At 49.0% G+C, this 26,148-nt stretch overlaps 1 protein-coding gene across 3 annotated transcripts; it reads right to left on the bottom strand.

Annotated features, from left to right (window-relative positions):
* Positions 1–58: 58 nt before the first annotated feature.
* LYRM9 (LYR motif containing 9) lies at positions 59–26,148 on the bottom strand. 3 transcript variants are annotated; one of them, XR_012374418.1, is made up of 5 exons: positions 14,528–16,747; positions 13,737–13,880; positions 12,052–12,144; positions 10,970–11,120; positions 59–1,114 (listed from the first exon to the last, which is right to left on the bottom strand). XR_012374418.1 is itself a non-coding variant. In XM_025851439.2 (4 exons), exons 1-4 carry the CDS (start codon positions 14,606–14,608, stop codon positions 11,103–11,105), a joined length of 336 nt encoding a protein of 111 aa, XP_025707224.1. In that variant the 5' UTR covers positions 14,609–16,747; the 3' UTR covers positions 9,430–11,102. The 3 variants fall into 3 exon arrangements, 2 of the variants coding, with proteins under 2 accessions (XP_025707224.1, XP_025707225.1); XM_025851439.2 differs by lacking the exon at positions 59–1,114 and having other exon boundaries at positions 9,430–11,120; XM_025851440.2 differs by lacking the exons at positions 59–1,114; positions 14,528–16,747 and adding an exon at positions 26,086–26,148 and having other exon boundaries at positions 9,437–11,120.

Genomic DNA, 26,148 nt, shown 5'->3' with positions numbered 1-26,148 from the left:
GGAAATAACCAGGAGCCTGAGAGCAGGCAGAGCCCCTCTCCAGAGGCAGGATCCTGCTGCTCAGGTTACTTGGGCCATTTCAAATGGCAAAAGCTTTCCACGGAGACATTTGGAGTCAAGGTGAGGATATTTTCCATGGCGGGAATCTCCATAAAGTGTTTCGTTTACCACTTCTGAAGACCAAACCCAGAAAAACAACCTCACATTAGCAGTGTGGACTTAGGTTAAACATAAGCAAGAACTTTCTGACAATGAGTGATGGATGCTGGTTCATAAAATGGGTGATGAAGAAAGGACAGGCTAGCAATAAATTGATTGGCAAGGTATCAGACATATAATCCAAACTCTGGATTGTGGTTGATTTGATTTGTTGATTATCTCTCACCATCTCCTGCAAACACCTTACCACCTGATCTGAGTCTCATCACAGCCCCACATCTCTTTATGCCTCTGAGCCTTTGCTCTTGCTGATCCCTCCACCTGAAATGCCTTTCCTTCTCCCTGACTGTCCTAATTCTGTTTACTTTTCAAGATGGCAAAACTGGCACTAGTGGCAAACCTCTTAGACTGTGGGCCAAGGTACTTTTCATTATACCACCTGTGGTATGGAAGCCTGCGCCCCAGTCCCAATTACTGAGATGGGCACATGAAGGACATGACCCAGGTTGTCAGTTTACAGATGACTAGCCAATGTCAGTACCAGCTAAACTTCAGACTCTGACCATGACATAGAAACCCTCCTTCTTACTCATGTCCTGGTCTAGCATTTGCATTCTACCGTCCACAGACCTGATACAGGAGTATCTGGGTCACCTCCGTCATCTGCTGCAGTTCACACCAAAGACAAGAAACAGATCAGCTTAGCATACCGAGCTCTCAGTGTGATGCGCCTCCTGCCATTTCAGCTAGGCTGAGAAATCCCAGAGCTGTCTGTACCAGTCACCTGGCCCTCTTGGATTATCCCCAACCTGCCCTCCTTCAGGTCCTTCTCTGCCAGACCCTGAGAACTTGGCTCCAGAACACCCCACAGGGTATTGTCTCCGTTCTCCAGTCTTCCCGGAACCTGATTCTTGGGTTTCTCTCACAGACTTTGGCTTGATCTTGCCTCCTGGTACTGGAAAATAGGGGTGGATTAGAATGGGTCTTTATGTAAATTAATTAATATTCGAAGGTGCTTAGAACAATGACTGGCACAGTAAGCACAATATAAGTGTTTGCTATCACTATCATCTTCATCCCCATCATCATAACGATCACCTACCACCTGCTTAGTAGAACACAGTCCAACCACTTAACCCAGCCTTCCCAGTCCCTTGGGATAAAGTCCCAAATCCATAGCATAGATCTGGCTAGGCTTTCCGAGGTCATCTCCTATGACTCTCCCCCTTGTGATCCGAAACACCTGGACTTCCTTACAGATATGCCAAGCTCTCTAGACTTTGACCCTGCTGTATTCTCCACTGAAGTGCTCTTTGTTTCTTATGCCCTTCCTTATCACCTTCCAACCCCCATCCCCCCCGCCCCCGCAAATTCGTCCTTCCATCCTCAGCTGGGATCATACTTCTCCTTCTTCCTTCCTTGTGTCCATTCCCTACCTTACCCAAGAAGATTAGTCTTCTTATTACACTATCCTGTAGCATCCTTTGGTAATTATCCTAATGGCATATGATTACTTCTCTACTGTCTTCTCACTAGACTGTCAGCCTCACGAGAATAGGAGCCATATTTAAAGACGCACTGCTGTATTCTCAGTGCCCAACACAATGCTTTGAATGAATAGGAGCTCAAAAACCTACTGAATTGCATTGAACTGAATCAAAATGGGCTGAAAAATGAGGAGGACATTGATGAAAACAATGACCTTAAAGCTTAATATGCTGTGATTTATTTACTATATATGCCATGACCTATTCAAAACCAGATTCAATAATAAAAGTATGAAGAAGACAGGAAACTGATAATAGAATCAAGGCTTTCTTGTGCAACAGCACCTACAACTATTGCTATCCTAAAAGAAGACAGTAATTAAAGCTGAAAGGAAGAGATGAGGGTCGAGGCATCACGGATCAACGTCAACAAGCTAGTTACTCATCCCTGATGGGTCAACCCAGAGGGTGCCGACCTTTGCCCTGTGCGCAAGGATATTGCCCGGAACTATTGGTGACATCATTGGAGGACTTTTGAGAATGTCTTTGCCAACCCAAACAAATCTGACATGGCCACCAAGGGAAGTAAAGGTAATTTAACAGCTCACCTACCTCCTCACAGTGACAGTTTCTGTCTACCAGGACCCAAGGCTCAACTCACTTCCTGTCGATAAGGACCTACCCAATCCCTCTCTCTGCCCGCGCCAGCTGAGTAACTTCGGTTTCCATGATGAGCACGGGAGGCCTTGCCCCACAAAACCCATTAAAGCTTGATCATTCCTCCCAGGTTTCAACACTGAGAGCTTTTTACTCCCTGTGGATTAGGGGTAAGAGGCCCTCCCAACACCTCACTTAATGGAAGCGAGAACCAAATGAGATGATGATCTATGAAAGCTCTTTGAAAAAGTTGAAAATGTTACATTCAAATGCCATGATTTTACTATTGTTAATAGTGATTGTTTCTTGCTCTTCCCAATTTTTTTCTTTCCTATTTTTAGAAAAAAAAAATTGCTCCCTTCTCAGGAGCATGGGAATGCTATTTAATGAGAGTTTTTAAAATGGCTCTTTATTATGAATGCCCCCCAAATCTCTCCTTTCACACATCCCTTTTGGACTAGAAATTCCTCAGGGCGCTGCATGACGACATCTACTCCTGATGAAATGACCTTTTCGGTCTGACTCAGTGTGGGTGAAGTGAGTGATTGGTCATCCTGACATGGACCCATGACTTCCTACAACTGCATTTCTGCCCTCTGCTTCCCTGATCTAGCCCTCTCCCCCTAATTTTTCCCTGAGTCCATGCACAGTGGTCAGGCAAGGGGTTTCAGCACCCCATAATCTCCACCATGCTATGGGAAAACTGCCTTATGTAAAGAGGCAGTCCATAAAAAGCAGTATGAAGGTTGCCCAAATGCAACTTCAGACCATCCCTTAATGCTCCCTTTCCAACCAGTCTGCTACTCCAAGGCTGCCTGTCAGGGGATTACTGAGAAGGCACAGCCAGGACCACCTGTAGTAGCCACCGCGTGGCTGAGTAATCCAGTTCAATATGGCAAAACTTGACCGAGGGTTGGAATCACACAGACCCAGTGCCCACTGTGGCTCTACCATTAACGTCTGAGAGAGCCTGGACCAGTGCTTCACCTCTCTGAGACCCAGTGTCCTCACCAGCAAATGGGAACAACAATGCCTCCTCACATGGTTGCTGCCAGAATTCGAGAGAATGTATACCAAGCACCTAGCTCCATATCCAGTGCCTACTAAATATATCTGAATATTGGATAAGTGCAAGAAATGTTCTAGAGATGGTAGTATTCTTAGGGAGAGGTCAGCATTACCCATGGATAGAAGTCAAGAAAGACTTTGTAAAGGAGCCTTGAAGAAGCCTTGAAAGAGAGGTGGGGTGTTTGGCAGATGAGCCGAGGGGTGGGCACACCAGGCAGGGGAAGAGCATAAAAAAGGGCTGGGCATGGAGCCCAAAACCCGGGGCCCATTTGGGCGGGTAACATGATGCAGCTGGAGCAAAGAGGACAGAGGGAGACCTGGGGTAGGAGCCCGAGGGCAGGAAAGAGCTGGATCAGAAGGGCCTTGCAGGGTTGCATTGTAGAGTGTTAGGGGATGTAGTTGGGCCCACAACACAGCCAGATTCTTGTCAGTAAGAGCCCTGTCAGAATAAATTAATTACAATAGGTATTGGAAAATGTAAAATTGAGTACAATGTATTCAAACCCAATATAAGGGTCTTTGAGCTAATGGAGATCTTTGCACCATCTGAGAAGTTCCTAACCAGAGAAGATGGCAGAACAATGAGAATGTGGGGAATAATGATGAGGCTGGTTTAGGAGAACTGAGTCCCCCAGACGCCTCTTTCCACAGTGGTACACTAATGATGCTGTGAATTCCAGTACCATCTGGTCCCAGAGGCTTGGCAGGCAAGTCAAGTCTCAAAGTCAAGTCATAAGTCACAAATAACAACCTTGGAGATTCTTTCTATTCAACCCTTACTGTGTTCTTACCACATACACGGCATTGCTTTTGGCCTTGGGGGCAAAAAGATGAACAAGACAGTCAGCCCCCGTCCCCAGGAAGGCAGCCTCAGGGCCCAGCCCAGACTGGTACCCACAGGGGTGCTCAAAGATGGGCACAGGTTGACTGAGGCTGGGCAGGGCCCCAGAAAACCCTAAGGTGGGTAACTATACTCTTGGAGGAGGAGAGGAACATAGGGGGCTCCCTGAGACTCTTCTCCACTACCCTGATGCCTGAAGGGTTTTCCTCTATTATTATATTAGACCCATGCTTCATCTTATCTGTTCTGGGGCGGCTGTCTTTTAAATAAACATGCAGGTTTTTTCCATGAAGGCAAATTTGACAAATTCAGAAATAGAAGGAAGAGAAAATGACCCACAACTTCACTACCGCTATTCACATTTTGGTGGCATTTCTTTACACAGGCAAGTTTGTCTGATGGTTTCTTTGTTAAGTGAACACACTGTACATGCAATCTGTGTACTATTTTTTCTTGGGAGCATATCATAGACATTTTTCATTCAAAATTATTTTGGGGGAGGCCTGCCTGGCTCAGTTGGTAAAGCATGCGACTCTTGATCTCGGGGTCATGAGTTCAAGCCCCACGTTGGGCATAGCGCTTACTTTTAAAAATATATATATTTTGGGGCACCTGGGTGGCTCAGTCATTAAGCATTTGCCTTCAGCTCGGGTTGTGATCCCAGGGTCCTGGGATCGAGCCCCACATCGGGTTCCCTGCCCCGCGGGAAGCCTGTTTCTCCCTCTCCCCCTCCACTTGTGTTTCCTCACTCGCTGTGTCTCTCTCTATCAAATAAATAAAAATTTTTAAAATATATATATATATATTTTTAAATTATCGTCCCTTTAAGAGCCTCATGACACTGATCATGTAGCTACATCGGAGACCACTTGGACATGCTCCTGGTTTCTCTCCTCAGTTTTCTCTTCTCAGTTATGATGGAAGGTATTAGGGAAATCTTAAAATGAGTTTGTTCTCCCTGATCAGTGAACTAATATGCAGAGAAGTCAGTCTGCAAGCCCAAACTCACCCCAACCACCAGTGCAGGGAGACTACATGCAATTAACAAGCACAGCAGCTACATTTATTGAGTGCTAGCTGTGTACCAGGCTCTAGCTAAGCATGTTCCATGCAGCATCCCATTGGATCCTTACAACTACACCGGGAGACAGCTATGATTTTCATCTCTCTTACACAAATGACAAAATTGAGGCTTAGGGAGGTTAGGTAACTTCCCCCAAGGTCACGTAGTTATTAGCCCATCCCCTACAATATCAAGGCTCTTTTTCTGGGTTGTGGTGGCCATATACAAGTCAGAGAGACAGTTCAGTGATTCCAGCCACAGAAAACACCAAGAAGACTCCAGTGCTCGGCAACCCTTTTCATTCCCTAGCATACATAAAAAGTGACAATATCAACAGGCAACTGGAATAATGGGCTGAGGTTGCTTCAGGCAGAGGTGACAAGTTGAGGGCACTCCAGTTAAAAACTCAGTTAAATTATTTGTAATGCAAAGTCACTTCACTTCCCCAAGTCCTTTTGTGCCTCTGAGACTTCTAAGAGGGGATGAGAATAAAATCTTTTTCAAGTATAACTTAATGGAGATTGGTTATCATCTCTTCATACCTTTGGAAGAGCTGCCTTCAACCTCTAGAAAGGACTTCACTTGGGACATGTATGTTCTTGAGATGTGACCTTGGACAAATGTCTTAGCCTCCCTTGGCTTAGTCTGCTGAAGGAAAGTTGAGAATCATCCCCACAGGATTACAAGCTGAGGGCAGGGGGGTGAAGAAGGCATCAGGAGAAGGCCAGTAGAAAAATTCAACTTCAGACACCACTGAAGGGAAAAGACGATTGTTCCTTTCAACTGAGACTAATCGAGAAGGCGAGAATGTTTCTAGGAATTTTAAGTGGTATCTTCCAGACACATTGAGATTTGTTTGGTTTTCTCCTGGAATTTGATTTCTTCTTGGCAGTTTTATTGAGATATAATTCACATACCACACAATTCACATATTTAATCTGTACAATTTAGTGGTTTGTTTTTAAGTAGGCTCCACACCCAGCGTGGAGCCCAACACGGGGTTTGAACTCACAACCGAGATCAAGACCTGAGCTGAAACCAAGAGTCGCACATTTAACCAACTGATCCACCCAGGCGCCCTCAATTCAGTCATTTTTAATGTATTCACAGAGTCGTAGAGCCATCACCCCAATTTAATTTTAAACTGTTTTTATCATTCCAAGAAGAAACCCTGTACCAATTAACAATCACTCCCATTCCAGCCAACACCTGTCCCCCTCTCAGCCCTGCGCTAATCTACTTCCTGTCTCCACAGATTCTCCTATTACGGATATTTTGTATAAATGGAATCGTACATTATATCCTTATCTTTTGTGACTGGCTTCTTACTAAGTGCACTGTGTTTTCAGGGTTCATCCATTTTGCAGGGTTTACATGTTTTTTTATTACCAAATAATATTCTACGGTATGACTATGCTACATTTTATTCATCTGTTCATCCGTTGATGGACATTAGGTTGTTTGCTCTTTTGGGGGGCTCTTATAAATAAAGCCATGAACATTTGTGTACAAGTTTTTTCTGTGAACGTATGTCATTCCCCTTGGACATATACACAGATTTGTGTATAGAACTGCTGGGTCATATGGTAACTCCACGTTTAACATTTTGAGAAACTTCCGAACTGTTTTCCAAAGCAGCTGCACCATTTTACATTCCCACCAGCAGCGTCTAAGGGTTGCAAGTTCCTCAAGCAGAGGTTTCCAACATAGCCAAGTATGCAAGGGAAAAATATAGCATCCTGAGCCAGAGAGAGAGCAGTGAAATCAACACCAGAGCCAAGATAAAGAAAAGGATGAGAATGTTCGTTTACCTCCACGCCTGGGGGCTGGAAGCTGAGGCTGACCTAGCAAGCTGACCCCTTGGACAATTCCTCTTCTCTCTTCAGTTCGAGAATTTTAAAGATTTATGGTAATAGGAAGGTGACAATGTCAGAAAAAAAAACATGTTTTCAAAGTAATTCACCATTTTCCAGCCAGACTTGTTAGCAACAAATGTTATGTATGTGTGTATAAATGCGGGCTAATGTCTATAAATAGGAAAATTTTAGGGAAAAAAACTTTTTGAAAGAGACTTCTAGATTCCTAGGGGTCATCATGGGTGCCTAAAACTAAATCTCTCCACACATTTCCAGAAACCATGCAGATCAGTAGGGGGAGCAAATTAAACCACCCATCATCTCACCTAGATGGAGACATAGATGGAATTTTTGATACATAAGAGTGCTCAGTGTCTGTTGAATTAATGAATTGGTGAATACATGAATGAATGGCAACACTACAGAGGAAATGAAACTCTTAAGGATGATTAACATGATAGAGGACAGATCCAACCAGTTTGCCAGTCACTATTTCAGTAACAAAAAAAAATGGTATTCTGTGAATAACGCAGTTTATTTATCTCATACCTCAAATAACTGTGTGCTTGTCCTCCGGACAAATGTTCTACTTATGTGTGCAATACAAGCGCTTTATGTGTGCTTTTCAGCTCATTGCACAGAGTATTTTTATACTCAAGGATTGAGATTTAACAAAATTAAGCCTTTTGCTGTTTCATCAGGGACATTCATGAGTAAGCTGGTGGTGATAATCCCTATCCTGATTCATGCTTGGGCACCAGCAGCAGTTTTACTCATCACTGCTTTTGTACCATCAGTGCCCATGTTCACAGAGTGGGAAAGAAAAAGTCTTAGGGTTATTATGAACACACTTTTGACTTTGAGGATCCCATGAGAGGGCTTGGGAGATTCCCAGAAGGCCATGGACCACACCTGAAAATCACTGCTCTAGATTTCACCTCCCTTCTTCTTGATCCCATGTCTTTCTTAATTTGGCCTAAAGATTGCATTCATTTTTCCAAGGAACCAGTGTCATCTGATTGGTTTTCATTCACCAGTTAACATGAAAAAAATCTTGGAAGATGTAATGCTAGGGGGAGTAAAGAACATCTTCATAGAAATAATGCACAAGCTCAGTCTTGACAGAGAAAAGATCTTTTTCAGGTGAATAAGCTAAGAAGGGCACTGCAGACAGGAGAAGCTTGGGCAAATACACATGGAACGAACAGGCTGGAGTGCTGAGAGAGTAAGGAATCTATGTGCAAGGTGCAAGGGTGCTGGAGGACATCATGAACAGGGCGGGAGTGAGGTCAGCGATGTGGGTAAGAAACTCACATCAGTTTGGGAATGAGAGTACGTGAGACTGCTGATTAGAGGAGCCTGCTTTCGGTTAGTGGCTGAAATTGACAAGCACAGAGGCTGATGGGCTCAACCAATCTCAAGGTTATGAACTGTAGTCAGCTTCAGAAGTCTGATGAAGCTCGTCTTGTGCACTCATTGCTCAAAGCTCAAAGAGAATGAGGTACCTCTCCAGATATTGGTGGGAAGAGATTCTCTGTCTTCAGAGATGTGTGACTCCATGGTATTGACAGCAGGCAATAGCATTTAGGAGGTGGAGGTAGAGGTAGCTCTTAATCTCTTAAGGCATGATACTTGAACTTCTGGTGTTTCCCTTGAACTACAATCACCCATCCCATTGTTAACAAGGTCACTGCTGGGGCGCCTGGGTGGCTTAGTCAGTTAAGCGTCTGCCTTCGGCTCAGGTCATGATCCCAGGACCCTGGGATTGAACCCTGCATAGGGCTCCCTGCTCAGCGGGGAGCCTGCTTCTCCCTCTCCCTCTGCCACTCACCCCGCTTGTACTCTCTTTCTCTCTCTCAAATAAATAAAATCGTAAAAAAAAACCAAAACCAAAAAACCAAGGTCATTATTCCCTCACATTGAACCTGCCAAGTTTCGCTCTGTCATTCAACAAAGGTAGTTTGGTTTTCTTTGCCCTTGATGCTCATGTTAATCCCCATCCCCCAGGGAGGCAAGATGGACAGAGGGTCAGGTTCATCTCAGGAAGCTGGGAGGAAGTTTGGGTCTTAATTCTTGACAATCTGTGCTTGGGGGGGGGGGGAGTCTTTTCTCTGCCTCAAGACGAACTTCTTGTGGGAGCCACCCAGGCCTGCCCATCATGCAGTCAGAGTGAGCATTCCCCCCTCCATATCAGCCCCTGAGCATCAGTGATAAGGAGAGGACCCCCCACGCCCCCCACACACACAACCAATACCTGGCCAAGAAATAATCACCACATACCAGCCTCCCCCATGGTTAGAAAACAAGAAGAATCTAAACAAAAGAGAGACCTGCCCTCTGAAGAACGATCCCTATTGTACAGGCCTGTCCGCAAGTCTCCAATACCTAGGATAACAGCACACAGTGGGGAACAGCATGTGTTTGGGGAATGAATGAGCACAGCACTCAAGACACCAGAGCTTTCAGAAATTGGTATTTACTTCATTCCCTGCTGATCAGTCCATACAGATGTCCCGGAGTCACTTTAAGTCCTATAATTCATTGCAGGGTCATGAAGCTGCTGGCTCATCCCTCTGGCTGGGAGTCCTTGGGGATACACAAGTCCAATGTGGCTTCTCCACTTCTGGCTGCCCCTCCTGCTCTGGCCAGCCCCCCGAGTCCTTCCTGGACGCTTTCCCTCTCTCTGCTGCTCTCCCTTCCCTGTACTGTTTGGTAGATTCACACAGACCTCGCTTAGCAGCTTGGTGACCTTGAAAAGGGGTTCGACCTGTCTGTGCTTCCATCTCCCCGTCTGCAAAGCAGGGCTCCCTAACTGTGGTGACCAGCCACGGCAGTGCAGCTGGCTCCCTGAGCCAGCTTCTGCAGGAAGCACCTGGCACGCGTTAGAGCTCAGTACTCCTCATTGCAGCCCGGCAGGTAGGTGGGGGCATCACTGCACTGGAGGTGGGGAAACCAAGGCTGACATGGGCCAGGTAAGTTCCCCTACGAGCGACTTCTATGGCACTGGGATGTGACCCAGTCTCTCTCCACGGGTTTCAGGCTCACCATACCCCACAGGAATGCTTGCTCCCCGCCTCCCTGCTTGCCGCCCTGCCTCCATTCTTCCTTCCAAGACAGTGGCAAAGCGGGGAAGGGCCAGCAGGACAGATCGCAGGTTCACAGAGGCCTGTACACTTCGGCATCCGCTGTAGCTGGTCTGCCCTTCTTCCTTGTTCCATGCGGCGTGCGTTTCACCACTTCAGGGACACTAGAAACTCCGTGAAGGCGAGGACCAGGACTTCACGGAAGGACAGCCGGGAGGAGCGGCTGCTTGGGGGCCTGCTGGGCACGGAGGGGCCGCGAGCGTTCAGGGACAACAAGCAGGACAGGGCAGGCCCACACATCCCCCGGGCCCAACGAGGAGTGTACCAGAGAGACGTGGAGCACTGCGGGCGGGGAGGAAGGAGCGGTGGAGGATGGGCTCCTCAGGGGAACATTTACTCACACCACCACATATCATGTCCTACCTGAAGCTCTTCGACTTCCTTATACTTAATCTTCACACAGGAGGAGGCTGAGCTCAAAAGCAACACCCTTGAAAAGCCGCAGAACTGAGATTCAAATCCAGACCTGACCGGTTCAAAAACCCATGCCCTGTCCTCCCTGGACAGCCCAAGGGGATGCCCACTCTGGGTCTCAAAGGACAACATCCAGAATACATGCAGCACCTTCGGAGCAAAGTGACAAAATATATTCTCCCCCAAACTCCCGTGGCAATGGCCAGAAAAGCAAACATAAAGGATGCTGGGACACACACGTGGCAAGAAGAGCCAGCTGAGCAGACGTCAGCTTCTCCTACCCCCGATTTCCTGCTCTCAGCCAATAAGGCCGATGGATATTCCAAAACGGCTGCCGCTGCTAACTTCCAGAAGAAGCGAGGTCTCTCAACTTCAATATCTTCAGGACAGCTTGGTTCTCTAGGCTCCAGCATCTCAGTTTTGTTTCTTATACTGTAAGGCAGAGAGATCATTAGAAGTGGGTGAGGGAAGCCAATGGGGGAGGGAAGACCCAGGAAATCCCAAGAACCATGTTCTTCTGGGCTTTAACTGCCTCCTGCAGGGGCTCCTTAGAGGTGGGGTGGGGGGCAGGCACCAGTCAAATCTCTAGCTGGCACCGGGACCCCCTTTCTTGCTTAACGGAAAAGGAAGCTGACAGGCTAGGAGGGCGCACATAAGACAGACGCGGGAACGTAGAAAGGAACGTGGGGCATGCCCATCCTGTTCTTTAAGCTGAATCTTGGTTCAAAGGAAAAAAAAAAAATCTCAGATAGAGGAAGACCCTCAGAGGTCATCTAGTCCAATCACTGAGTTTTTAAAACGAACCCCAACCCCCACATTTGGAGATTCTGATTTAGAAGGATGGGGCGGGGGAGGGGGGCATGCTCCACCCAGCTCTCTAGGTTGTTCTAACACCAGTGGGTAAGGACCAGCAAGTTAGTCTGTCTTCCTGACTCCCGCCCTTCCTCTACCAAAATAGATACTTGAATGTTTCCTCAGTAACCCTGCCTCAGTATGAATACCCCTGGAGACGGGGAGCTCACTATGCCCCAATACAGCTTTCCCGTCTGAGGCATCACAAGGCTGCTGCTAGTCCTGGCACTATTGCTTCCAAGAAGACCTTTTTCTTCCTTCTTCCTGCTACCCCATCTCAGCTTATTCAGCACTGTTGGCCTTTAGGGACTGAGAACTCTCCACCCATTGCAGAAAACAAATGCAACCAGAAAGGCATCTGCCACCACCAGAGTGGCTGGCTGGGGCTGTATGGTGCCTCTGCAGGCCTGATAGGGCTCAACTGTAGGGCAGGGGCGACCCCTGGTGGCCATGGAGATTACTGCTGTCAACCCCCCCAGCGGGCAGGGGGAGCCGGGAACCAAGCACTTACTTTGTTCATGATCCAGTCTGCATCTTCAATGGCTCTTTTAATAATCTGCTGGATTCTCTCAGGATTGTCTTCATCTGAATGAACCCGGAAACTCTGGAAGTTTAAGCATAAAAGAAAGATGACAAGGCAAAATTCACAGGACCAGCATCTTCAGAGCACCAGGCACAGGCCAGACACACTGCGGCCACTTTGTACTCAGCATGGCTCTTAGCCCTCCAGAGAGAGTTAGGATGATCCCACCTACAGATGAGGAAACAGAGGCTCAGATGCCCTAACTGGGACTGTGCATGGCGCCAGCATTCAAATCCTGGTCGATTCTAACCACACAGCCAGTCCTCCTGCCAGCAGAGCAGCTACAAGATGGAAGACTGGCCCCCAAGTTACCCCAAATCAGGCTGGGCCCAAAGGTTATCAGGCAGCAGGGGCCCAAGGAAACTTCCACCTCTCGGTTCCATCTGCTCCCCCAGGGAGCTACTTGCACCATGCTGCACAATAGGAAGGAACAGGGCCTCTCCGGGCCCATGCTGGAAGGCCAAGCAGGGTGTGGGCCGTGGAGGGGGTGACTGGAGAAGGCCCGGTGCAGAGCAACGTGGGGCTGTTGTTTGCCTCTGACCAGATGTTCACCCTTGAGAAGGAACGTGGGATTCGGGTTCACTGGTGTGGCACTCAGGGCCCTCCAGAAGGGCACCTGGTACCTCCCCTGCCCAGTCACTCTTGACCCCGCAGGTCCTATTTGTCTTCAGGAGCACCTCAAATGCTCACTCTGGGAAGTCCTCCCTGATGCCCTCAGGCAGCTAGCGGCTCCCTCCTCCATGTTTTCACAACCTGTCTGTCGCTACCTTTATTTTTTTACTTTCCACATTACATTTGTATTTATTTTTTATTTTTTTTGGAAATAATTTCTAACCTACAGAAAAGCTGCAAGAATATAAACATATTCCCTACCAGAATCACCAATGGTGAACATCTCACATTTGCTTTATCATTCTCTCTTTATATGGGTTTGTACTCAGTTTTCTGGGAGCAATTAGAAGTTACCCTTGACCCCTAAATGCTTCAGGGTGTTTTAATGAGGAGATTACATAACGACAGTAGTCAAATTCAGGAAATTCAACATTAATATCATACTATCATCTCATCTACAGCCGATACTCCAATTTCATGAAGGTCTCCAATAATGTCCCCTTTAATCACTGTTTTTTCCTGGTCCAGAATCCAATCCACTCATTTTACATTTCGTGGTCACATCTCTTTAGTCCTCTTGAAAGCAGAGCAGGTCTGCCTTTCTCTGTGCTTCCCAATACTGCCATGTTGGATGAGCCGAGGCCAGCGGTGTGGGAGATGGTCCCTCTGTCTGGATTTTCCTGATGTTTTCTCATGAGTAAACTCAGGCTGTGCATTAATGCCTGTCAAAATGATGTTATGGCCCATACTCTATTTTAATTATCCACTTAGCTGCCTTATTTGAGCCCTGGCACGGAGCTGATGTGCTGGATGATACATCTGTTTTCCGAGCAGAAATCAGAGAGAGGAGCTGGGCTGTGGTTTTTGGTGGCTCTTACCAGACTGCCGCCCCACCCCTCCACCACCACCCGAAAGACCATCCCTGTCCCCTGCCCCCAACCCTGAGACAAGCCCTCTATCACGGGAACCCCCCATCCCGAGCCCAGCACCCCTGCGCCCACCTGCCTGACAGCATGTTTGTAATGCTCCTGGATGCCCTTGGCTGGCAGCTGCCGGCAACAGCGCAGCAGGTATCGGTAGAGCTGCAGCGGCCTCTGGACCCGCTCTGCCCCTGGGAGCGGGGCCATCTGTGAGACCCTCTGTCCCTGGAAAACACAGAGCATGACTTCTAAGACATCAAGCCAAGCCTCGGCCCCGAGCCCCACGTCCCACGGCTCTGTGAGCAGGTCTGATACACCGTGGAGGCCGGGTCCCCTTCGTGCCACACTGCACAGAACCCAGACCCTGAACTCGGGCGGAGCATCCTGTCCTGCAGAAGTCTCAGCCCAGGGCAGGCCTGCCAGGACCAAAGGCGAGATCGCACAGCCACATCCGGGTGCCTTCTTTCTGGAAGCCACCTTGCGGTGGCGGGTGAGAGCGTGTCACGGACAGGCAGAGTAGGGGAGATAAGCAGGAAGACCCTGCACAGCTGACTACAGGCAACAGAGGGGAGAATGGCCAGACGTCTGAGCCTCGCCACTCAAAGTACCATCTTGGACCAGTAGCACCAACCAGTAGTCACCTGAGAGCTGGTTAGAAACAGACTCTCTCGCCCCAGACCTGCTAGGGAACAGAATACATTTTAACCAGATGCCCCAAAGGCTCATGCCTGGACCTCTACCACAGCATCTTGCCTGCTGTCTGCCCCCACCTTCAGCTTGTCACTCTCCAGTCTCCTCCAGGCTGACGCCAGAATGCACTCTGGAACCAGTCAGTGGCCTAGGCTCATCCCCCAAACCAGCAAGTACCTCACCTCTTGGTCCCTTGGCACAAGCAGCCCCTTCGGCATCAAGCTCCCCTCCTCTTCTCTGCCATGGGAGGAACTCATGGTCATCCCTCCAGGTCCAGCTCCGTGTCACTTCCTCTGGGAAGCCCTTCCTGACTGTCCCGGCCTGAGGGGCTGCAGTGCCCTGTTTTGGAGCTGTTACAGTGCTTCCCACACTGCTGAGGATTCATCTGCTGCCAGGCCTGTGGAGGCTGGCCCAGGCCCCGGGGCTTCGTGCCCTGTTTGTTGAACTGGACTGAATGGTATCTGTTATCTGCTCTGTACACATCTCCCCTCTCTGAAAGAGCAGCTCACAATGTTCCAAACGAAGGAGCTAAAAGGCCAAGATTGTGACTGGCCTTAGTTTTAAAGTAACATAAAAAGAAGAAAGACACTCCCTCCCCCTCAAAAAAAAAGAGACCCAGATTACTAAATCAGAGGTTCTTAAACTAAGAAAGGAAATTCATTAAGTAGCCCGTTTCAGAGGCTCCTTCATTCCATTTCCAGCATATTATCTTCCTGGCAACAATAACCGCCTGTCTCCACCGCTAAGTTTGCCAACGCCTCCTGGTACTCTGGGCTCCCGCCACGACACCAGGGCAGGCAGGTGGCCGTCTGCCCCCCAACCCTCCTCCCTTCCGCTAAGGGTCCCGGATGCGTGACTGGCGATCCGCCCCTCCCCAGGCCTCCGCCCACAGGTCAGGGTGGGGCTCCACGCCAGGTCTGACCAATCAGAGCACTGCATCCACGTGGTCGCAGGGATTGGGCCACAGATGGGCATGTGATGGAAGCTGGCCCAATCAGAACACAGCCTACCACCTCTGCAGAGGTGACCGGGAAAGCCTCCGTTCTTTCCCTCTACACTTGCTGCTGAGGGGATTTGCTCTTCTCTCAAGGGCGCCATCTTGCTTCCTCTGGAAGCCTGAGCCTGAAGCCACACAGCAGCAGGCAGAGCTGAAAGTGTGGGAGGAACCAAGTCTGAAGAATTCGTTTGAATCCTACAACCATCCACCTGAAGGCAGTCCCACCGCTAGACTTTTTAATGACCTGATTCAATTAATGCCCTTTGCCAAAGCAAAAGGGGTTTGGGTTTGTTTTGTCACTTGCAACCCAGAGTCCTAACTGATGGACAGATCTTGACCTCCCAAATTCTGCTTCCACGATGAGGTCCGATGGTTCCAGCTCTAAGAAAGAGTGCAAACAGGGCAAGGCCCCTATGGTTCTCCTGCCACGAATTATCAACCTGCCAGTCTGACCAGCTGTGCTAAAGCCCCCCCAAAAAACAGGGGAACCCCATACAATGGGGGCAAAGACAGACCTTCAAGGGCCACCACAGCGGACATACCACCGAAGTCCCCACCTGATGGGCAGGCTCCACTGGCAGGCTTCCCCAAACTATATAAAGTGCTAATCAAATATTGTAAAATGCTAGTCGTGTAACAGATGGTTACCATCTGCAGTCTTCAGAATTAACATTTGGAAAGAGCGCAACTTTGTTTCAGTAGATAAAAACCCAAGCAATACTTAGAAACCAACCCAGCAAGCATGGGCGGGAGATTATTTTCAGCTCAATTATAATACTTAGTCATTCTCAGTAATAAGTAGCAGAGAATATATGTGTGGGTCCACTCAGAAGAGTTAAACTAAAAATGTTTTAATTTAAAGTGTGGGTCTGCTATCAAGGGGCAATGCACTTCACGGTATCATTGCTAAAACTGTAGTCAAATTCTGCAGCCCCTAACCATTGCTTGGTATATCCTGCTCTTTGCACTTGACCTTAGCCTCTCCTGGGCTCCCTGCCTCGGTGAAGGCACCTCTGTCTTCTCAGGCAACCAAACCAAAACCATCACTGAGCCAACCTAGACTCCTCTTCCTGCCTCAATCCCACGCCACTGTCTCTAAATCCTAACAAATTCTACCTCTGAAAACCCCCTCACATCTGCCCCCCCCATTCCCACTGCACATCCTTGCTTCAGGCTCTTATCAGAGCTCCCCTGGACAACGGCCAGAATTCCGAGCATGTCTCCCTATCTTCCAACCTATTCACCACTCAACAGCCAGTGAATCTTTCCAAAACCTGATCTCAGCATGGCATTTTCCTGCCTAAAACCCCATGATCTGATATCCCACCCCACCCCTGTCACTCATGACAAATTTCCCCAAATGTAGGAAAACTGTGAAATTATTTGAAGCAGTATATGGGCCAACATCTTTTTATCGTAATGATTTTATATTTATTTTCATGTGTAAAGAAAAAAATCCCGTAATTTTATAGGTATCGTGGCTTAAACAGTTTTTAAAAAGGAATGGGTGTAAAACTGGTATTTTTAAATGTATCAAGCAAAGAAGCATGCAGCTGAGATGTGAATATGACAAAAACCATGAAAGTGGTACTGACGTTTGGAAAGCACTGGCCTATGGAACAAAATCCATACTCCTTCCTCCAAGGCCCCTGCCCACCCTTCATCCCATCTCCCACCACTCACCACAGAGTCCAGGCAAACTGAGCTCTGAGTGGCGCACTCCATGAAAGCCTGTGTCATGTTCGCGGGTCATGGTCTCTGCACCATGACAGAATGCTTAGCATATAGTAGATGCATTAGGGTTCCCCGGAGACACAGAACCAATAGAATATACAGAGAGAATATATATATATATATATTATATTCATATATGTACATTATTTATAAGGAATTGGCTCACGTGATTATTGAGGCTGGCAAGTTTGAAATCTCACAGAGCAAACGTCCCAGTTTGAGTCAATGTCAAACCAGGAAGAGCCAATGTCCCAGGCTGAAGGCTATCAGCCAGGAGAATCCTCTCTCACTCGGGGGGAGGGTCAGTCTGTTCTATTCAGGACTTCAAGTGCTTGGATGAGGCCCACCCATATTAAGGAGGGCAATCTGCTTCACTCAGTCTCCCGATTTAAATGTTAATCTCATCCAGGGGTACCTGGGTGGCACAGTCGGTTAAGCATCGGACTCTTGGCTTTGGCTCAGGTCATGATCTCAGGTCGTGAGAACGAGCCCCGGGTTGGACTCTGCACTCAGTGCTGAGTCTGCTTAAAAGACTCCCTCTCCCTCATCGACCCCCCCCCCGCCAACTCTCTCTCTCCCCCTTTAAAAAATAAATAAATAAATGTTAATCTCATCCAAAAACACCCTCACAAGACACACCCAGAGTAATGTTTAGCCAAATCTCTGGGCAACCCATGGCCCAGTCAAGTTGACATATAAACGGAATCATGACAGTAGATGTTTAATATTCATGTGTCAAATGAATCCACTCTTGCCCACACTCTGCTTCCTGCAGGTCTCCTGATCCTACAACACTCAGCTGTTAGGTCTGGCACCTCCTCCTGAAAGACTTCACTGACCCACCGTCCCTGCCACCATGTTCAATGGGAGACCTGTAGGTACCTCAAACAGCCCTCGTGTCCCCACGTCACTCTAGGTCGGGCTTCAGCATCTGTTACCTGCATTACTGGGGGGATATTTACCCGCCCTCGGCCCCCTTCCAGCCAGCCTCCACATGGCAGCCACAATGCCTTGTCTAACGCCCCACTTAAAATCCTCCCACAGCTGGATGTGACAGGATATTGTGAATTATTATCAATTATTAATTTTCTTAGGTAGAACAACAATGTGTTGTGTGGGAGAATGTCCTCATTCTTGGGAGATGCAAGTGGAAGGAAGTGTTTAGAGGTGATGTGTCATCATGTCTGCAACTTACTTTCACATCGTTCCACAAAAGGCAACACAAAAAGAGAAAAGATAGGGTGAGAAAGATAAAGCAAATGTGCTGAAATGTTCAGATTGTGTTTAGATGGCAGGAATAAGGGCGGGCATTGCGCTATTTCAACTTCTCTATATTTTGAAATTTTTTGTAACAAAAAGTTATTTTAGGAAAACCCTTCCACCACTTTCCCGTTACCTGGGGGATAAAGTCTTAAACTCGTGAGGCTGGCACCAACCCCTGAAGCCTTCTTACCCCCCCTTCAGATTCATCCCTAATCACTCCTCCACCTGCCAGGCACATTGGCACACCACCTGTAGTTCCTTTAGTAATAATAACAACTAATAAGCACTTACAATGATTACTACAGCAGCCTTACTGAGTATGTATCATGTGACAGACACTATTCTAGTGAATTTATTCTGAATTTATTTTAATCTTCACAATAACTCTACAAGAAGGTACCATTATGCTCTCCTTTTACAGATAAAAGAAACGGAGGCAAAAAGAAGGCAAGAAATTTGTCCAAGGTCACATAGCTAGGAGTGCAGAAGCCAGGATCTCCCCCTGGGCAGTCCAGCTCCAGAACCCAGATGGGTGCTACTCTCCCTAACGGCACCCCCCTCCCCAATTTCTTTTTAAGGGATGACTTCTTCCCATTGAGCCTGGCCTGCCAAGACTGTCGTCCGTGGCTCCATCTCTCCCGGCCACAAGGAGAACATCAGACCCCGGCCCCGGCGAGGCCAACTGAGTATTCCCCACCTCTGGAAATGGGCTCTCGAGCAGGGTTACAAAGAGGCTGAAAATGAGTTCACACACCCCAGCAATGGTGTGTCCTCATCAGCCTCTTCCTGCTCTGAACTGGCCTTGTAGCTCTTGCCTCCTGGCCTTCCAGAAATGTCTAAATTCCTGCCCAGTCCTCCAGCCTTCTCCCTTGATCCTGTGAGTCCCTAACACTCTTCCAGGAAATTTCTTCTTGCTTAAGCCTTGCTGTCCCATCTTACTGCTCACACCGAACTAGACTCTCTCCCTGATCTGTTTGCCCACAGCCTGTTGTGCCTGCTTAGATCAGCGGGAGTAGCCCCGGCTCCGAGCGTTTGCCTCTCCATCCTCCCCGACAGGACGGAACTCCCACGAGGGCAGGGACTGGGTCCGATTCCCCCATCTCTGTCCTCTCAGTGCCGGCACGGTACAGCCTGGTACCAAGCACACTCCTCCATCAATGCTTGCTGGCTGATGAACCTCGATCCTTCCAGGCCCTGAGTAGTCCTGCCCATCACCTAAGGCAACAACAGCCTCCCTTTCCTGCCCATCTATGCCAAGCCTTTCCAGTCCCCTCAGCTTCCCTCCAACTCACCTGTAGGAACACCCTGCAGGCAACCAATGCCTCCTGCCTCACTCCGTCTGGAGAGGCCATCGGGCAAGAATATGTTCAAATCCCCTCCTCCATGAAATTCATCCTTGCCTGAGAGCTGACTGATGTGCTAAGCGTGGTGCTAGACATTTTTATGACAACCCTCTGACAAAAAGCACTATCATCCCATTTTGCAGATGTGGAAACTCAGGCTGATCATGAATACACAGCCAGGGAGTGGCGGCACTGGGATGTGGACTCTCACTCTAACTCCAGTGCTCCGACCTCCCCCTGAGTTCTTGAAGGAAAGGGGTCCCTCCTTTGCCTTGTCTCTGTTAGGCTCTCAGAGCCTCTCTCCTGGATTAATTTAACACCCTTCTGACATGTCTCTTCTTCAGTCCCTCCGTATGCTCAGCCAGAATGAGCAACGAAAAACAAAAATCTCATCTTTGAGTCCCTTCCTTGAATCCTTTAATAGCACACACAGAACAAACTCTAAGCTCATCAGTATGTGTGCATATGGTGGTGGTGGTAGGTGTGTCTATGTGTGCGTGTATGGGCGGGGGGCGGGGGGTGGGGGGTGTCAAGGGCTTTCCCCAGTCAACTGCCAATCTCTATCCCATTTGCAACCAATTCCCCATTCCCTCCACCCTCTTCCCGGCTCGGCCTCCTCTGAGGCTTTGTTAGGCACAGAGCACCTGGCACGCATGGTCCCTCAACAGAAGGGTGTCAAATTGAACGCTTCCTCTCTCCAACACCTTCCAGTCAACTCTCCCGCACCCTGAAGACTGAGTGGAACAGTGAAAGTGCATGGGCCCCAGATCCTGGCAAGACTGAGGTGAGGACTGATTAAGGCAGCACACATGCCTGCCTGGCTCAAGGCGGCTGCTCACTCAGTAGGAGGCCCTTCTCTAGCCCTGGAAAAGCAGCAAAAGGGAAAACAGTATGTTATGATACTTTTCGATACTTCTATCGGAGACAAAAATGGGCTACCGAAGGGAGTGGGAGCTGCTCGGGCAAACGGACACTGGGAGAGGTTGTGGATTTCACTGATTTAGTGACCTCTGCCGAGAGCAGAGAGAAAAAAATACATCTTTTTTTCTTTGAAATCAAACTAAAGAGCAGGTGAAATTTATTTAGCTTTTTCCCAAATCAGAACTGAGCTCTGGTTATTCATGCCGTAGCCTCTGATGAATTAGAAAGTTATAAAAATACCTAAGGTGGCATGGCTTGACTCATGGTAGGTGCTGGGTCAGAGGTGTTAACTGAATGAGCGGAAAAGCCATCCAAAGTAGGGAGTCTTTCAAAACCAGAGCGCCGAAGGCGACCTTTTCCCACCCAGGGTAAAAGAAATCTCTTCTCCACGTCCCTGGTAGGGAGTCCTCCAGCTTTTCTCCCTTAACATGCTCCCGCGCGGCAGGGAGCTCATGACCTCCCAAGTCTGAGCTCTCCACTTCATTCAGCCAGAGCTGTCACAGACTGCCTTTGCTTCTGAGCTAAAATCTGCCCTGTAAACTTCACTCATGGATCTGAGTTCTGCCCTCTGGGGCTCAAGTCTCCCTACCCCACCCCCAAGGCCAGTCTGTCATTGTTCAGCCAGGGACCCCAGCCCCGCAGTCACTCTCCTTCCAAAATCCCCACCCTGAAGGTGCTATCCTCTCCCAGAGCCTCCCCGTCTCACTCATGCTCCTCGGGACACACACACCCCCTCATTATTGGTCTCACTCTTAGATTTTTGTCCAGTGGGAAAGCCATAGTGTTCCTGGGTCCTGACCAGCTCCGCGGGTCCTGGAGCCCAGGTGCCAATGTCCCCTCCTTTACTGGGCAGTTCAAGGAAGGCCGCTCAGACTGCATTCTCTGCTTGGGCCCCCCATGTGACCCTGGCATTCAGCTCGGAGGAACCTTTTTTCCATGAACTCTTCTTAAATCTGTTTCCCATCTTGTATTTGATTAGTTTAGTCCAGAGTCACCATCTGCCACAATCTCTGGGGTACCTGACCCTGTCTGTTATCCAACTCCGCTCAATTCAGCACAACAAAAGCACAGAAACAATCCCATCCCAGGCACAAAGTGGGTCCAAAGAAAGAGACACTAACCCCGGCGAGCTATGTCAGTCACCCATCCAAAGCCATTCAGAGCATCTAGCACGTGTGTGGCTCTGGGCTCGGCCCTAGGACCAGATATGGACGGCCTGACATGTTCCCGACCTGTCCTACCTCGAGCTTTCTGCACGGCTGATGCCATGTCTCACGACCTACCGTTCCGGGAGTGATCAGTATGTGCCAGGAAGGTGCTGCAAGCTTCACATGTGTTACTTCGTGTATCCTCACAACAATCTTACGGGGGTACGTTTCATTAGCCCATTTTATAGATGACAAAACTGGGGCTCTGAGAGGGTAAGAAACTTGCCAGAGACCACCCAACTATTAGATGGTAAGGCCAGGAATCAAACCGAGGACTGTTGCCCCACGCCCCTACCTGCTTCTAACACTACCTGCTTTGTCCATACCCAAGCCATCCACAGAATGCGGCCCGGATCAGGGCTAAGGACCCCACAGAGAACTCTCCTGGGGCTCATTCAGGACCAGCTCCGCATTCATGAAAGCACTTGACTGTGCTATTATCCCGTACTTATTTTTCAACCTTCTCCATAAAACTTTTCTCCATACTTTTCTGAAACCCAAGGACATCATCTATAGCTTCCCACTGCATAAAGATGGAAAAAAAAAAAAAAAGTCACAAGGCTGATGTCCATTACACAGACAAAGAAAAGGAGGCAGCTAAGGAAATACTAAAAAAGCTCTTAGAAAAACCCAAAGGGGAATATAACAGAATAAAGGAAAACAGTGACAATAAAGCCACAAAGGGAATTTCCTGGGAGCCAAGTGATATCACTGGTACAGATGCTGAGAAATAGGCGTACAGCCCCATTTAATCCCCTTGGCTCTTTCCCTACCCTGTGCCCTGACACAGGGCACCTAAAAATAAGTGGGGGAAAGTCATATGTTTAAAAAAAGAAAGAATGGAACTAGAGAACATGACCAGAAATTATGCCCTATTAAACACTGATACGGGGTTGGGGCGCCTGGGTGGCTCAGTCGTTAAGCGTCTGCCTTCGGCTCAGGTCATGATCCCGGGGTCCTGGAATCGAGCCCCGCATCGGGCTCCCTGCTCCACGGGGAGCCTGCTTCTCCCTCTCCCACTCCCCCTGCTTGTGTTCCCTCTCTCGCTGTCTCTCTCTCTGTCAAATAAATAAAATCTTTAAAAAACAAACAAACACTGATACAAGGCTAAATTAAGCCTGCGCAGGCCATTGTTTAAATATGCAATTATTTCTCTGGATGGGGAAAGTCACAGTATAGAAGCAGAGTGGTTCTGCTCCCCCAGTTCAGGGGCTCCAGCTTGCACACGCACGTTCTCCCAAGCTAGAAGCGGGGCAGCAGTCCATGCTCCTTCAGTCCCTTTCCTTCATGGTCAAGGCTCTCAAGACCCAGACTCCCCACTCCCCTCACCCTCCCTGTCCTCAGTGCCCCCCCACCCCACCATGCACCTGGGCAGTACCTGGGCTCCCAGCTTTGTAACAATGCCTTGCTCGGACTATCCGAATATCGCTCTCTCCAGTCCGACCCAAGGATACTTCCTAAAAAAACACACCATGTCACTCCCCCTTCTCCAGAACCTCTGTGGAGTGTTCCTTTAACCCTCTCGAATCTGCTTCCAGCTTCTCTCGTTAAACCCATCTCCTGCTGTCTACACTCCCTGCATTCTAGCCACATACTGAACTTAGCGGCTAAGTTCATGGACTTTGGGATCAGGCAGTCTACGTTCAAATCCTGGCTCCGTCACTGGCCGGCTGTGGGACGTGGGCAAGTTTCTCAATTTCCACCTCAGAGTCAGCCGCACATCTGTCAATGGGGCAACTAATAGTATCTCCTGCACAGAATCGTCGTGAGGATTAAATAATGCTCCTAAACCACTTAGCACGGTGCCCGCCACATACGAGGCACTTGGGAACTATTGTTAATCGTGTCTCTGAAACGCGCTGTGCTCTTCAACGCCTCTCTTCCCCCTACGCTGGATTCTTCGCCTGCCTCAAGAATTCCTCTTGATCCTTAGAAGATTAAACTCCCACGTCACCTCCTCAAGGCTCACACTCCACGCTGCCCACACTCCTCTAATAAGGTCTCACACTAATCCTTTCTATAAATGTGTTGATTGACCTCCATTTACCAGACAGGACAGTAAAGCCAGGAGGACAGTGGCTGTCCTGGAATCACAAAGCCAGCAGGTGGCAGCGCCAGGTCTCAAACCCTGAATCCCTGGCTCTGGGTCCTCGGCTCTTTCTCCCACACCTGCTGTCTCTCTCAGAGGCCCAAGGAGCTACTCTGAACATCCCCTGTGTCAGCTCAACCACCCTGAGCCAGTTTACCAGTTGCAAGTGAACCTGGTGAGCTAGCCCAGTCAAAGCAAACTGGAAAAATCAGACAAAAGGCAAACATGCTGGTCTCAGAGCAGAGCAACGAGCATCGTGAATTGAGTCATTGTGACGTTAGACTGCTTTGTGCCAATGGCCTCCCACACACAGGCCACAACACACCACTGTGGTTTGAGGGCGAAAGAAGGGAACCATTATACATCTGCCAGGTGTCAGCCACGCGGCTGGGTACTCCACAGGGGCTACTTCATCTACAACCCTATTACTCCCATTTTACAGAGGATGAGAACTGAGGCTCCAGGTCACACGGAACTAGGTGAGGGCGTAGCTAGGCTTTGGATCCAGGTCTCTACCCTCCCAACAAGCTCTTTCTACACATACGCAGGGCTCATCTCAAAAGGACCCTTGAGTTGAAAGCTCTGGATTTATCCTTCTCTCACGCTCTCTCCCTCCCTCCATTACCCAACTACTCTTCCAGAAACCCACGCTGCTCTGCCCCAGAGGAATCCGGGTCTCATTAAGAGGACTTCCCTGACCACTCTGCAGTCCCTTCCATCTTTCTTCATGGCACTCTTCACCACCTGACATACATTTAATTGTTTGTATTCCCCCACTGGAATGTAAACTCCATACAGCAGGGAGTTTATTTTGTTCACGGCTGTGTCCCTAGTAGAGTATGGCGGTGCCTGATACATGGTAGGCATGTGTGCCCATGTACTAAAATAGTCCCTGAGCACCAACAAGGTGCTCGGTACTGGGGTTACAGAAACAAACAGAAGCCCCTGATCGCATGTCTCTTACATATTAATGTAAAATTAAAACGAATTATTCAGTTACAACTAATTGCTACAAAGTGGAATTCAGGTCCCTGAGAGACTGGCTCATGGGGCCCCTCACCCAGTCAAGGGTCAGAGGTTTCTTGAGAAAAGGACGTTAAATCTGAGGTCTGAAGGAGGAGTAGGATTTGTGAAGGGGCGGCGAAAGCAGAGGTAGCCTGCGTGAAGGCCTAAGGGAGGAAGGGACTGCCAAGTCCACAGGAGCCCAGAGCGGGAGCAAACAGGATGCTGGCCAGGAAGGCTGGGTCGGATCCAGAAGGGCCTTGGAAGGAGGTGAAGGGTTAAGATTAGTCCTAAGGTCCATCAGCTGATGAATGGATAAGTAAAACACGGTACATTCATACAATGGAATATTATTTTGTAATAAAAAGAAGTGAAGTGCTGATACAGGGTACAAAATGGGTAAACCTTGAAAACATTACTCTAAGTGAAAGAAGCCAGTCAGTCACAAAAGACCAAATATTGTATGATTCCATTTATAGGAAATGTGCAGAATGGGCAAATCCATAGAGACAGCAAGTAGATTAGGGGGCTGCCCAGGGCGGGAGACCGAGAGTGACAGCTAAAGGAGAGGTTTCTTTTGGGGACAATGAATATGTTCTAAAATTGATTATGATATGGATGCACAACTCTGAATATACTAAAAGACACTCGACGGTGCACTTTAAATGAGTGAATTGTTAAGCTATGTAAAAAAAATAAAACTCCTGGGGACTAAGGGGTTTCGAACTCAGCGTGACTTGCTGTGTTATGCAGAAGCACCAATCAAAACGTGAAGGTTACTCCAGGCAAGCGCGCGCTCGGGGCAGATGGACGGTGGAGGGGCCCCCGTCTGCTTTTATAAATGGCCCAGCCGAGGCTGAGCGCGGAGGTGTGTGCCAGACAAGTGGGCACTTCGCAGAGGCGTCTGGAGTCCCCCGGCTCCCCGCGGCCCTCCCCGCGGCCTGGGGCCTGCTCCTCTTCCCCGAGTCGCCGGGACACCGGGCCCTCCGAGGCCGCGAGGGCCGACGGGGAGGGGAAGGGGGCGGCGCGGGGCCCCGCTGGGTCTTCCACCCGCCGCGCAAGGCCGAGGGCGCCCGAGGCCTCACAGCCCGAGCCCGCCCCGCCTCCCCGGGCGGCTCCGTTCCCCGCGCGCCCTCCCGCCCGCGTCTCCTCTCCCGCCCTCCGGCGGCGCGGCACGGCTCACCCGCCTCCACCGGGACACGCCAACCCCGGACGCGGCGGACGCGGCAGCCACGAGTGCGCCTGC

This window comes from Callorhinus ursinus, unplaced genomic scaffold (assembly GCF_003265705.2).
Source record: "Callorhinus ursinus isolate GAN/ISIS: 27379988/994484 unplaced genomic scaffold, GSC_fseal_2.0 scaffold34, whole genome shotgun sequence".
In the NCBI taxonomy this organism is placed as follows: Eukaryota; Metazoa; Chordata; class Mammalia; order Carnivora; family Otariidae; genus Callorhinus; species Callorhinus ursinus.
Note: the sequence above shows the minus strand (reverse complement) of the source record. Positions and strands in the feature narration are given on the sequence as shown.